Genomic DNA, 13,242 nt, shown 5'->3' with positions numbered 1-13,242 from the left:
TCCATTTCCCCTCTGTGTCCCGGCAGCTCCTGAGTGGCCTTGGCCAGGGTCTAAGGATGACATCTGCCTCTGGTGGCTTTCATCTGCTGTCTCCCACAGCAGCTCCTTCAAGGAACCCCCGAAGTTGTATAATCAGACTGGTTGTTGGTTCTTCGGGTCCCTGGAGGCATTCCTCACCTTCCAGGGCAGGGGAACCTAAAGGGGTTTAGGGATGAGAAGAGGTCAGGCAGAGGCCCTGGGCTCAAGCCAAGCTTCTGGATTGCAGACCAGCATGTAGGTGGCCTCTGTGAACACCTACTCCATGCTGAGTGAGCTCTCTTTTCATCTTGGGACTATTCTGCATGGGAGGCATTCTTATCTCTGTTCCCTGATGAGGAAACCAAGGCTCAGAGGTGAAGCCAGGCTTCTAGGCTAAGCAGCCAGTGAGGGGCAGAGTGGAGCCTCAAATCCAGATATCCGGTTCCCAGCCTGTGTTCCTTCGACCTTGCTGTCCTGCCTCTCCAGATGGAGACCTGACGTGACTGGTCCCCTTTTCTAAGAGGAATCAGAGGAGCCTGACCCATTGGCTCAGGTTTATTGCCAGATCTTGGTCCTACACCTCTTAACAGCCAGGAAATGTGAAAGTGCAGTTCGTACTTACAAGTAACAGTACTTAGTAGTTAAAAGTAACCCCAACTCAAACTGATTTAAACACTCTGAGACTAAATTCTTTGTGTAACTGGATAATTAAGAAATAGTTTCGGCTGCAGGTGAGCTCTGACCAGGGCTCCAGCTCCGTTTCTCTGCAGATCTCCTGTCTCTGCTCTCCTCTAGGTGTCAAGTTTTCTCCTCAGTCTGGCCTTCCTCATGGAGGCAGAATGGCATCCATAGCACCAGACCTGCACACTCCACCACCCAGAGCAAGAGAGAGCATCGGGGTCCCAGATCACTGCCTCGTGCTCCTTGGCTCAGTCTGGATCTATTGTCTAGCCCTGAGCCGATCTCTGCTGAGATGGATGAGATTATGCTGACTGGTGTCAACCCCAACCAGATCTCAAGGCTGCTACCCCATGGGAGAGGGTTCAGTTCAGTTCAGTCACTCAGTCGTGTCCAGCTCTTTGCGACCCCATGGACTGCAGCACGCCAGGCCTTCCTGTCCATCACCAACTCCCGGAGTTCACTCAAACTCATGTCCATTGAGTCTGTGATGCCATCCAACTGTCTCATCCTCTGTTGTCCGCTTCTCCTCCTGCCTTCAGTCTTTCCCAGCATCAGGTCTTTTCCAATGAGTCAGTTCTTCGCATCAGGTGGCCAAAGTATTGGAGTTTCAGCTTCAACATCAGTCCTTCCAATGAATATTCAGGACTGATTTCCTTTACAATTGACTGGTTTGATCTCCTTGCAGTCCAAGGGATTCTTAAGAGTCTTCTCCAACACTGCAGTTCAAAAGCATCAATTCTTCGGTGCTCAGCTTCCTTTATTATTTTTTCAGAAAGCTGAAAGAAAAGGGGAGGGAGGGTTAAGTGTGGCTTTGGGGCAGCAACCCAAGGTTGCTGGGGTTGTGTACTGCACAAGGCACAAGAGATCCACCCTGGCTGAGCCTCCAGAACCATGACTTTAGCAGAGTCCTGGCAGGTCCAGTGAGGGCTGTTCCTCAACTGAGGATCAGAATTGCTGCTAAAGGGCCTGAGGTGAGGCATGGGGCAGGACTCAGGAACCACCATCCCTTCCTCCTCCCGCATCTGACCAAGCAAGGTTGTAAGGTATAGTGGCCTCCAAATCAGGAAGATCTTGATTCAAAAGCTTGGTCTCTGTATGATTTGGGCAAGTGGCTTCCACTCTCCAAATAGTTCTCTTATCTATAAAATGCAAATAGTAATGCCTACAGTGTGAGGATTAAATTAGGTGATGTTTGTAACGTTCCTAGATAATGCCTAACACCCAGTAGCTGCTCAATAAATGGCTGGCAAACACAAGTCTGGCTCCCATTGGAGTATCTTCCAAATAGGTTATGGCTTCGAGGCGTTCGAGGCACCCTTCTGGGATGGCTGTTTCCTGTACAGCCTAAATTAGATGCAAAATCTCTAAGGTCGCCTCTGACTTTGTAAACAGAGCGAAAGAGCAGGAGGAAATGCAATTCCAAATGCCCTCTGCTCGCCTATTTTAGCCCTTGTTGCTGTAAACTCAAGCAGGCGCTCTCTGCGGTTTGTGGCTCCTGGAAATGGGACCCGGCGTGGGTCAGGGATGGGACTGGATTTGACTTGTCCTTTTGGCGTCTCCTCAGCCTGTGGAGCCCAGGCCTCTTGGAGCATCTTTGGGGCTGACGCAGCGGAGGTTCCGGGCACACGCAGTCACTCCCGCCAGGAGGCTGCCATGCCCCACATTCCCGAGGACGAGGAGCCCCCCGGAGAGCCACAGGCAGCCCAGAGCCCCGCCGGCCAAGTAAGTGCCTCCCTTCCTGCAGCTTGTCTGGCCGGGGCCACGCCAAGTGCCCTGGGCTGAGGCCATAGGGTGTGCCACCAGCCTTTGCAGGCGGCAGGGGGCCCAGGGAAGGTGTGTGGCTTCCACACCAAGGAATACATATACAAAGGTCATTTGAGTTGGCCCCCACATACCCTGAAAGTGGAACCTCCTGGGCTGTGTCTGACTGAGGTCTCCTGGGAAGTCAGACTGCCCTCCTAGGATGGAGAGATACCTGGAGGAGAACCACCAGCATGGAGGGCCTTGTCCTGTCAGGGCTGTGGGCACCAGCATCAGGTCACTTAAACTGAATCCTCTTAAAATGAAGATCAAAGTTTCTTAGTAAATAGTGAAAAAGGGTTTCAGTAAGATTTTATTATAAAAAAGGCAATGATGAAAGTAGATTGAAAGGTTTCATTGAGGTTTAACTGTACAAATGATATTGTGAAGATAAACTTTTAACCGTACATATTACAAAATATAGCTTATATGCTAATTTTTAGAAGGAACAGAGAATTAATCAAGTATGTTGATTTTTGTATTACATATTTTCTATGCCAGTGAAGCGATCTGTTCACATGATGTCACAACCTTTACATTTTACTTTATAGCACGTTCATTAAGAGATTCTGCTTGTTTAATATTGAAGGGCTTCATTCATTTTCCTAAGGACCTCTTTCAATCCCTCAATATTCCCTCATGAAGAACCTATCTTTCCATCATCCTCATAATTTTGAATTCATCTGTTAACTGGTCCAACTCCATGAGCTCCTCATTGATCTAAGATCTTGTATGTGAAGGTCTCCGACGTGGTCTTTTGAACTTGATGAACTTTGCAGTTGGTTTGCACTGAACTTATCCATCCGGTTGTATCTGACAGTTCTCCAAATGTCCCTGAGACTGAGGGAGACATACTTGTTAAGTAAGGGAAGGATATATGAGCTGGCATTAATTTGATACGTTTGAAAAGTGGGCAGATTCTTAGTGAATAGTTTCATGTTATAATGACATTTGTTTTCTTTTCACATCGTAACTGTGGGAACTAAGATAATAAAAAGAACAGATAATTAGAAAAGAACAGCCTCTTGAATCCCCACATCCCAAGCTCTTAGGATTGAGATGCTGTAGGACTTGGCAGCCTTGGAGAGCCCTTGAATTTCTAAATGACAGTAAGCCAAGCCCCCATGCCCTTGGCCGTAGGCACCAGCTCAGTGCTTAACTGAGCCCCACTCCCAGGAGTGTCCTGGGCTATGGTGGGTGCTGCGGTCCAGCTCCTTTCAGTGGCTCCACACTGTTCCTCCACTCCTCTGCAGGTGACATCTAGCCTTCCCCAAACTGTGTGCTCTGTTGTTGCCCTTTTCCTGCTGCTGCTCCTAATCACGTGTGGACAATTCCCCCAAAGTGTTACCAACAGTGACTGTAAGGTTTACCCAACAAAAAGTTTGCTAATCTACTGAAATCTCGGAGTTTAAAGAAGGGAAGTACAACACAAAGTGAAACACTTGTGTGTGTGTGCTCAGTCATGTCCGACTCTTCTGTGACCCTGGACTGTAGCCTACCAGGCTCCTCTGTCCATGGAATTTTCCAGGCAAGAATACTGGAGCAGGTTGCCATTTCCTCCTCCAGGGTTCTTCCTGACCCAGGGATCGAACTCTTATTATCTGCATCTCTTTCATTGGCAGGCGGATTCTTTACCACTGAGCCACCTAGGTAGCTAGACTAAAACACATCTGGATTCCAATCTGCTCCCAATCCTCAGGTCATTCCCTTTCCCAGATTCTATTCCCTTAGCATCTCCACCCCTCAGTCCTGGATCACTTTTTGCTGTGGTCATCCCTGACCCTGTCCACTTTACTCACAATGATAGTGCCCTTAAGACAGGTTCTGATGCAAAATCTAGCACCTGAATCCTGGGCAACTCCCCTGAACGGCTGCCATGCCCTGCTCCCCAAGTATTCAAGTGTTCCTAAGAAAATAAATTAATGAAAGATGGTCAGAGACACAGCTCCAATCTCAGAGAAGAGATCCTTTTAACACTGAGTTCAGTTCCTCTTGGTTTCAAACCTCTCTAATTAAAAGACACTTCAAACCTCCACCAAGACGCAAGACCAGATGGCACAAAAGCCTGCTGGCCTTTCTCCCCATCATGGCTTCAAACCACACGTAGGTGTAACTTCACTGGGTCAGAGGTGAGGGTGAATTTCTAGGGATAACTAACAGGGATAGGGTGCCAGGAGCTCACCACACAGCTGAGGGTCAGAGAGCCCCAGCTGAGCAGCAGAAACTCCAGATTTCAGCCTCCACAAACTCACTTTCCCAAACCAGACTTCTACAACAAACACCCTGGGCCCTCAGGATCTCTGAAGATCCTCTATGTGCTCATGGGGAGATAAGAAAATAAGGAGACTGTTTGTGGGCCTCAATAGCCTCTGCACTGCCAGAGTCTATCAGGAGAAGGACCCATGAGGAACCCGGGTGAGCTGGAGCCAGGATGCCCGGATCCTGTGAGAGGCCCATTAGCGCAGGATTTCAGAACATGGACTCTGGAGTGAGGCCAACCTGGGCTGAAGTCATAGCTCTTCCATATGCTGGTCAAGAGACCTGGTGTTGAGTCTGTTAACTTTTACACACCTCTGGCTCCTCGTCTTTTCCCCAGGGTGAGTGTTAGTGGCTGCCTCTTGGACCCTGTCTGTTCAGCCCAGCCCTTGAGGCCCTGCTTTGGCCTGAGGGACTGTGGAGCTGGGACAGGTTAGACCCCAGGCTGGAGGCCACATCAGATTCATTATCCTTTTATTCTCTGCCCTGACTGACAGGCCCTGGGCCTCCCTGAGTCCTCCAGAAACCCAGAGGCATCCTAAGTAAAGAGCATCTTCCTCTGGAGTGCCCATCAGACAACCCACATGGGGCTTCTCCGACAGCCGCAGCCTCAGGAGACAGTTAGGTCTTGAGAGTTAGACTGGAGCCTTGGGGCTGGAGCCTGAGTCGCTCAGAGCAGCAGAGGCCAGGAAGACTGGGCTGGAACTCCTGGTGCTGTGTGAATTCCCACTCTGTGAAACAGGCAAAAACAGACCATCCTTCTGAGTTTACGGCTCCCCGGGGTCCGGCCCTACTTCTGGTTCCTCAGGTCCCAGCCCCCACTTGCCATCGCTGACACGAGCATTAGCTGAGGCCGTCTCACACAAAAACACAAAAGATCCTGTTTTTCCTTCTGCACACGCACACATACACACACAAACACACTCATAAGCACATGAACACTCATACACATGCCAGACCTAAACACACTTTCAGACACGCACAGACTTGGACAGATAGACAGAGAGATATACTGTTTAAGATCCCAAGCAGAAGCTATAATCAAAATGCACAAAGAATTAAAGCCTCCTGGCGACGCCCTCTGGTAAGGCTGTGTCCTGAGCAGTGTTTCCTGGGTTGGCCTTTGAACAGGGAAGGGCCGGAAGGGATGAGCTGGTAGCCAAGAGGCTCTGGCAGGAACAGAAGCTGTGAGGATACAAGTCTATGGGATCACAGACCGACAGAGCTGAAAGGGATCTCAGGTCACATCTAAGCCCCTTCCTCTAAAGACAGGCAAAATCCTGCCTGGTCTAAGTCACCTGGGAGCTTGTTACCCCTGGATTCCTCTGCCAACCTACACCCGCTGGACCAAAGTCCCTGGGGTGGACCCGTGCGTGGTTGGCAGCTCTGCTTCCTAGTCAGGCTGGAGCCTGCCTCCCCTGACTCCCTCAGTTCTGTCGTCACAGCGGCCTGTTGTGGGTGGAGACCCACAGACGCATGAAGGAGGTTTCTGCGTCTTCCTAGAGCCTCTCTGCCTCCAGTTCCTCCAGGCTTTGAAGCCATGGCACATTTCAGAGCCTCCTCCAACCCCTCCCCACACATACCAGCCTCTCTCTGCCTCCCTGTGGGGCACCAGACCTACCCCCAGGCCCTAGAGGCAGTGTAACCAGGACATCAGCCCTTTCCAGGCCTGTGACCAACAGCCGTATTAGCAACTCCACTCACTGGAACTGCATGGCCTCCTACGAGGGACCTTACAAACCTCAAGTACGGAGACATTCATATTAACTATAAGAGCCCAGTTCTCACTGGATCTCACCCCTATCCCCCTATCCTATCCCCTGGGTTTTGGCAGGCCCCAGGGCAGGTCAGTGTGAGCTCATAAGCTGACCTCACATCTTTCACATCATCTCCTCCAGCATCACTCTGATCATCATTCTCTAATCACTCCCTTACTGCACTTCTCCATTATCCATAAAGCCAGTAATAACAGCTAACCTTGTGCTACCAGGTACTACGCTTTTCATTGTTGTTCGGCCGCTAAGTGTGTCTGACTCCTTGCAACTCCATGGACTGCAGCACACCAACCTTCTCTGTCCTTCATTATCTCCTGGAGTTTGCTCAGATTTATGTCCATTTAGCCGGTGGTGCTATCCAACCATCTCATTCTCTGCCACCCCCTTCTCTTTTGCCTTCCATCTTTCCCAGCATCAGGGTCTTTTCCAGTGAATCCACTCTTTGTATCAGGTGGCCAAAGTACTGGAACTTCAACTTTAGCATCAGTCTTTCCAAGGAATATTCAGGGTTGATTTCCTTTAGGGTTGGCTGGTTTGATCTCCTTGCTGTCCAAGGGACTCTCAAGAGTTTCTCCAGCACCACAATTCAAAAGCACTGATTCCTTGGCACTCAGCCTTCTTTACGGTTCAACTTTCACATCTGTACATGACTACTGGAAAAACCATAGCTTTGACCAAATGGACCTTGTTGGGGTTACTACTCTATTAACTCAGTTAACTTTAAAGCTGCCTTATGAGGTAGGCATCATCAGTTCCGTCTCATAGCTGAGCAAACTGAGGCACAGAATAGTTAAGCACCTTGCTCCAGGGTCACACAGCTTGTAAGTGAAAGGCCCAGGACTTGCACCCAGGCAGCCTGGCCCCCGAGCCCACATTCCTGGTCTATGCCCTGCACTGAGCATTCTCAGCTTTGGCACTGGGGCCTCTGTGAGGGGTGCTAGGACCAAGGGAACGCTGTCCTCTGCTCCCAAAACCACTTGTCAGAGGCAGCCAACCTGGGCCCCGTAGAACTTACCACCTTACAAACCTGAAGCGCCACAGCGTGGTCCCGATAAAACAGCACGCTTGGGTGTGTCTTGAGCCCTAGAAACCCAGGCCACGGTGCTGTTCCCTCTTCAGGCCACACACACGTGTTCCTCTCAGTCCAGGCCTCCCTGAGCATCTACTTGATCCAATAAGTCCCCTACGTATGCAGGAGTTCTGTTCTGAGAATGCATTTGTAAGTCTAGTTTGTTCATAGATCCAACAAAGTTAGCCTAGGTACCCAGCTAACACAATCAGTGTAGACTACTGTGCTGTAATAGGTTTATAATACTTTTCACACCAGTAATACATAAAAAAAGCCCAGAACATAGTGAGCTTTTATGCTTTTGGACATCCTGGGCTTGAAATAAAGCTACTGTACTCCTACACTCCATACAGTGCTGTACAGTGAAGTACACAAAAGCGTAGCTGCTCGTAGAGGATGCGTGCACGAGACAAAGTACACTGCCGCTAAGTCGCTTCAGTCGTGTCTGACTCTGCGACCCCATAGACGGCAGCCCACCAGGCTCCCCCGTCCCTGGGACTCTCCAGGCAAGAACACTGGAGCGGGTTGCCATTTCTTTCTCCAATGCATGAAAGTGAAAAGTGAAAGGGAAGTCGCTCAGTCGTGTCCGACCCTTAGCATGGACTGCAGCCTACCAGGCTCCTCCATCCATGGGATTTTCCAGGCAAGAGTACTGGAGTGGGGTGCCATTGCCTTCTCCGAACAAAGTACACTAGATGCGTGAAATAACGTGATCTTACATGCAAATACACGTTCCCATCTTTGAAACTTCACAACTTGAAGGTTCATATGTAGGGGACTTACTGTACTGCACTTTCTGATCCTCTAGACAGAAGCTGATGTTTAACCCTCACATACAGCAGCATCTGGTTGACATGATCACGGGGGCACTCAACTAACCAGCAGTATCCTTGCTCCCACCCTGACCCCTGCCCCAATTATTACTTAACTGAAAATGAGGTTGGAGTGTTTTTTGGAAAAGCAGCCCTCTGCATCTAGCCCTAACAAGAAAGGATCTGTTTGTGGAGCTCCTAGAACCTCCGACCATGAAGCTGCGGGGTCTCCCCATCTTTTGGCCCAGAACTGGATAGCATGGTAGCTGCCACTATAACAAACCTGGAACTCTCTCCCTGCTTAGCGTAGTAAGAGACACATCCAGACTCACTACCATCATCCCGCATGGCTGTCCTGTTAGAAGAGCAGAATTCCAAGCAGGGTTCCCCAAGCAGCCAGGGAGCTCCGGAAGGCACAGGAAATGCTTCTGTTTCATAGGAACATGAAACATTCGCCATGTGGCAGAGTGAAGGGGGCCTGCGCTTCATCCCTGAGTGTGACCCTCGGTGGGTTATTCATCATGCCTCAGCTTCCTTATCCATAAGCTGAGCGTTCCAGTAATAGCCGCTCACACCAGCTAACTTTTAAGGCAATTCCAGGCATGTTGCTAGGTTTATGTCTATATTATCTCATTTAGTTTTCACACTGACTCTGTGAGGTCGGTATTACTGCTATTCCTATTTATAGATGAAGAATTTAAGCACAGAAAAGAAGGCAAGGTGCACTGGGCAACACAGCTAAGGGGTTTGATTGTAAGAGCCTAGACCCAAACCTAGGCGACTTGACTCTACCAGGATAATATATAGCCAGTGCTAGGTAAAGTACTCAACTTCACTTAGTATTCAACAAAGTTCTCAGTCTTTCGTGCAGCACAAAATGGTCCATTAAAAAGTTTTCACAGGTATCACTGCTGTTAGTCCTCTAACGCCACTGTGGGGACAGAGATCATCATCCCCAGGAAACTGGAAATCTCAGAGCACATAGGTGTTATAGCTGGATGCAAGGAGAGAAACTAACATGTGAGGCTCCTACTGTGTTCTAGGCTACGCTCTTTACACTCACGATCTCAGATGGCCTTTATAATGGCCTGTAAGTTAGCAATGCCTGTACCCGTTCTATAGATTAGGAAAGTAAGTCTTGGAGAGGTTAAGCCAGTTGTCCAAAGTCACATAATGAAGAAATAACAAGGCCTGAATTTCACTGCCTCATGGCTCGTAGCTGAGAAACAGGCCTAGAATCATGGTTTTTCTTCTTTCTAGTCCAGAAAACACCCCATTGCAATGCAGTGGAGTTTGAGTACACAGGAAAGGGATGGCAGTTCACTGACGTGTGGTAGGTACTCAGCAAATATAGAACTGAGTTTAATTTACTCAATAAATGTTTATTGAATTCATTCGCCAAGCGTTTATTGAGCTCTAACCAACCAAGGCCCCACTCTCAGGGAGTTCACTTCCTTGTGGATTTACAGTTGAATGACAAGTCTCTCTGATCTGATTTGCTCTCATGACCTTCTCTGATCAGGAACTGGAGGATCTTTGTTCTATGCCATCCCCAGAAATATCTAGACCTTAACACATGTGACTCTGTAAGGTGGATTGCCAGCTTCACTCTCCACTTCGCCTCCCCTTGGCTGTTCAGACCCTGTACTCACTGGTCAGTGGGCTAGGGTTCCATCTATACCCCAGTGGAGGCCCCTGGAGAAATGTGTGCTCTACACTGGTGGGAAAAGGGTTCAGGACTCAAAGAATCAATCCTTTGTCAGGAATGAGATGAAGGCGAAATAGATAATGCATGTTAAATACTTGGAAACTGGTAAGGACTGTGTAGAGTGGGGAGGACCCCCTCCCCAACTAACCCTATGAGAACCCCCTTACTTACTGTGCTGCCTTTGTGACCGACAGTGCTCTAAGCATTTTACATCAACAATTCTAGGAGATCAGTATGATTATTATTCATTTTACAGATGAGAAACTGAGACAAGGAAGTACACTCTAACCACCAGAAACTGAGGAGTACCTTGAATACTCCACTTGAAGATTTTGAATTCATCCTTATCTCATCCTGCCCTTTGCAGAAACAGGCTCAGTTCAGATCTTCAGTGAAGCATCTTCAAATAAACTGTCAGTAAAGCATTAGAGTCTGATGTATAAGACATTGGAGATATCTACTGGGAACCCCTAAAGTAGACATTATTATTATGTTTTTTGTTAAAGAGGTTACATAATTGTCAAAGGCCACATGGTGTGTCATGGCTGAGTGGAGATTCAAACCCATTTCTGCTGAGGTGTTCCCACCACCTTGGCCTCCTTCCCTGGTCCCACCCAGCAGTAAATCCAGTGTCTTGGACACCAGAAACCCCAGGCATGGGAGGTAGGTGCTTGATGCCCCATCCTCTATGGAAGAGAAGCTCAGAAAGAGTCAAGAGGACTGTTCTATCAGGATGGCTTCTAATGGTTTGGGTCAGAGAATAAGAGCTGTGAGGTTATAGCTGTGCAACTGTCCAGGACAAAGCTGAAAGTGCTTTAGAAATGTTGGTTATTGCAGATGGTCAGGAATGTATATTACAATTATTGGTCCTATTATAAGCAATGGAGTAGCTTGTCTTTTTTTTATTTCTCTGAGTACCCTGTCAGGTTGCATTCCTTTAGGGTCAGGGGCTATGTGTGTCTCTCCAACCTTCAGCATAGGCTCTTGCATATGTAAGAGCTTAGGGATGTCTGGTTGTGTGATAGGCTGGGTGCATAATTGGCTGTATGGATGATTAAATGCCTGGACTTAAGGGAGGAGGAGATGGACAGGAAGGAGGAGGAAAGGATGGAAGATAATCATGATGAATGGCCAACTGGTTGAGTGATACCCTCCTCCCCGACAGAGGAAGGCTAACAGACACTCTATGCACTTTCACACTTCAAAGGCTGATGGCATAAGAGTAAAAACTGTGACAAAGAAGTAGGATAATCTGGGGGGTGGGCGACCCCTGACTGGGGCTTCCCTGGTGGCTCAGCCATAAAGAACTCACCTGCCCATGCAGGAGTTCCCAATCCCTGGGTTGGGAAGATCCCCTGGAGAAGGAAATGGCAACCCACTCCTGAATGCTTGCCTGGGAAATCCCATGGACAGAGGAGCCTGGCGGGTTATAGTCTGTGGGGTCGCAAAGAGTCGGACAAGACATAGCAACTAAGCAACGACCCCAGACTGCTAGGAGTAGACCGGACGATGGCCGGAAAGAGGATCTACAGAGGCAGGGCAGGCCGTGAGTGACGGGGAAATCCACACAGCGGGCAACGGGGAACCTTTTGGGAGCCAGAATCTGATCCTCCACGCTTGGCAGGGAGGAGCCCCATGTCCAGCCGAGCTCAGCAGAGGCACTTCTGCTCTCTCCCATGCTCTTAGGACTCATTGCTGGAATAATCATTTTCTCGGAAGTCCCCAGAGAATCCTTTTATCCTGTCACGGGAGTGCTAATCCTCTTTGCGGCCAGGGCCGTCCTCTCCAGAGACAGTCCTTATTTGCCCTTCGGGCTGTGAGAGAGGGGCCTGGGGACACAGCTACAGCAGTGCCCGCCCTCTGTCACTACCCTCACTGCCGTTGTCACCCTTAAAACCAGCCTGGAAAATGGGGATTATTTGCTCCAACTAATGTTTGAGAACAGGAAGCCCAGGGAAGTTAAGTGACTTGCCCGAGGTCCCCGAGCAGTGTAGACATCCCAACTTCACCACCCCACACTGCCTGCCTGCACAGGCCTCTCCCAGACCCGCTGCCAGGGTCCCAGCGCAGGAGCTAAACTCCCCACTCCTGCCTGGGCTGGGGCTGGTCTGCTGCTCAGAGCTTCCGAGCCAGGGCTCGTCACGTGACATGGGGGAAAGGAAGCTAATATTCCCGTCTGTGACACTGGCCTATATTTATCCCTGCGCCCAGGCAGTTAGGAAACTGTGGTGCATTCTTGGGAATTTATGAGCGAAATAAACATTTAAATGTTTCTATAAGGCTTATTTAAAGAGAACAAAATGTGACCTGCTGGCTTATTAAAGGGCGAGCTTGCTGGGAGATGGCCCAGCTCCCGCAGTGCTCGGCTGACTCCAGGGAAGGGGAACGGATCCCTGGGGAGGCTGGGCCCTGGAAGGTGAGACGGGTGCCCCTGCTATCTTTCCTTCAGCTGTGTATTCAGCCTGAAGGGCTTCCTGGAGGAAGGGGCTTACTGGGTAGGGTACAGTTTGGAAGAATAAGAGAGGCACGTCAGAGGCTTGCAGGGCACCAGAAATCAGGGAAGGTGAGACCCAAGACCTGGAGACAACTTGTACAGCCAGCGTGTGTGGCAGGAAGGCCAACAGGCCTGATATTTGTCTCTTCCCCAGGGTTATGCAACCCTGGACAGTCTGGTTTTTATTGTTGGTTAAGTGGGAATTGAAATGTGAAAAAAGGAGAAAGAAAAGAAACATATTAATCCCCTATTTCACACTCAGGGCTTTTGCTTTCGTTGTCTTATCTCCCCTGCACGATTCTGTGAGATCAGGAGACATTCTCACCCCATGTTGTTCGTGGGCGTCCTGAGGTTCATCCTCAGAGATGCGGGAAGGATTATGAGAAAACACACAGGAAGTGCCTGGGGCAGGGCCCTGCAGGCAGTAGGTGGGACTAATTGTCACTTCCTTCTATCCATGTTTGTTTCTTTGCTACTTCTGTAGGTAAGAGTCATCTCTACTTTGTCTGAGAGGCAGGTGGTGAGAGAGGGAGTGGAGCCAGGTGAAGGAGGCCTTTGATGTAGGCTTCCCTGGGAGTGCTTGATTACTTGATTCTCTGGGTGTCCCATGGAAGATATTCCGTGGCTCC

At 49.4% G+C, this 13,242-nt stretch overlaps 1 protein-coding gene across 6 annotated transcripts in view; it reads left to right on the top strand.

Annotated features, from left to right (window-relative positions):
- The window catches only part of IRAG1 (inositol 1,4,5-triphosphate receptor associated 1), a 166,474-nt gene that overhangs the window by 87,884 nt on the left and 65,348 nt on the right, over window positions 1-13,242 (top strand). For 4 of the 6 annotated variants that reach the window (XM_070383925.1, XM_070383922.1, XM_070383921.1 and 1 more), the window contains exon 2: window positions 2,264-2,421. The exons of the other annotated variants lie outside the window; for them this stretch is intronic. In XM_070383925.1, coding sequence (XP_070240026.1) covers window positions 2,353-2,421 — 69 coding nt within the window. In that variant the 5' untranslated portion in view covers window positions 2,264-2,352. The remainder of the gene's footprint in view (window positions 1-2,263; window positions 2,422-13,242) is intronic. 6 annotated transcript variants of the gene reach the window in all.

The sequence above is a fragment of the Bos mutus genome, chromosome 15 (genome assembly GCF_027580195.1).
Source record: "Bos mutus isolate GX-2022 chromosome 15, NWIPB_WYAK_1.1, whole genome shotgun sequence".
Lineage (NCBI taxonomy): Eukaryota > Metazoa > Chordata > Mammalia > Artiodactyla > Bovidae > Bos > Bos mutus.
This window is presented reverse-complemented; position numbering and strand designations above follow the sequence as displayed.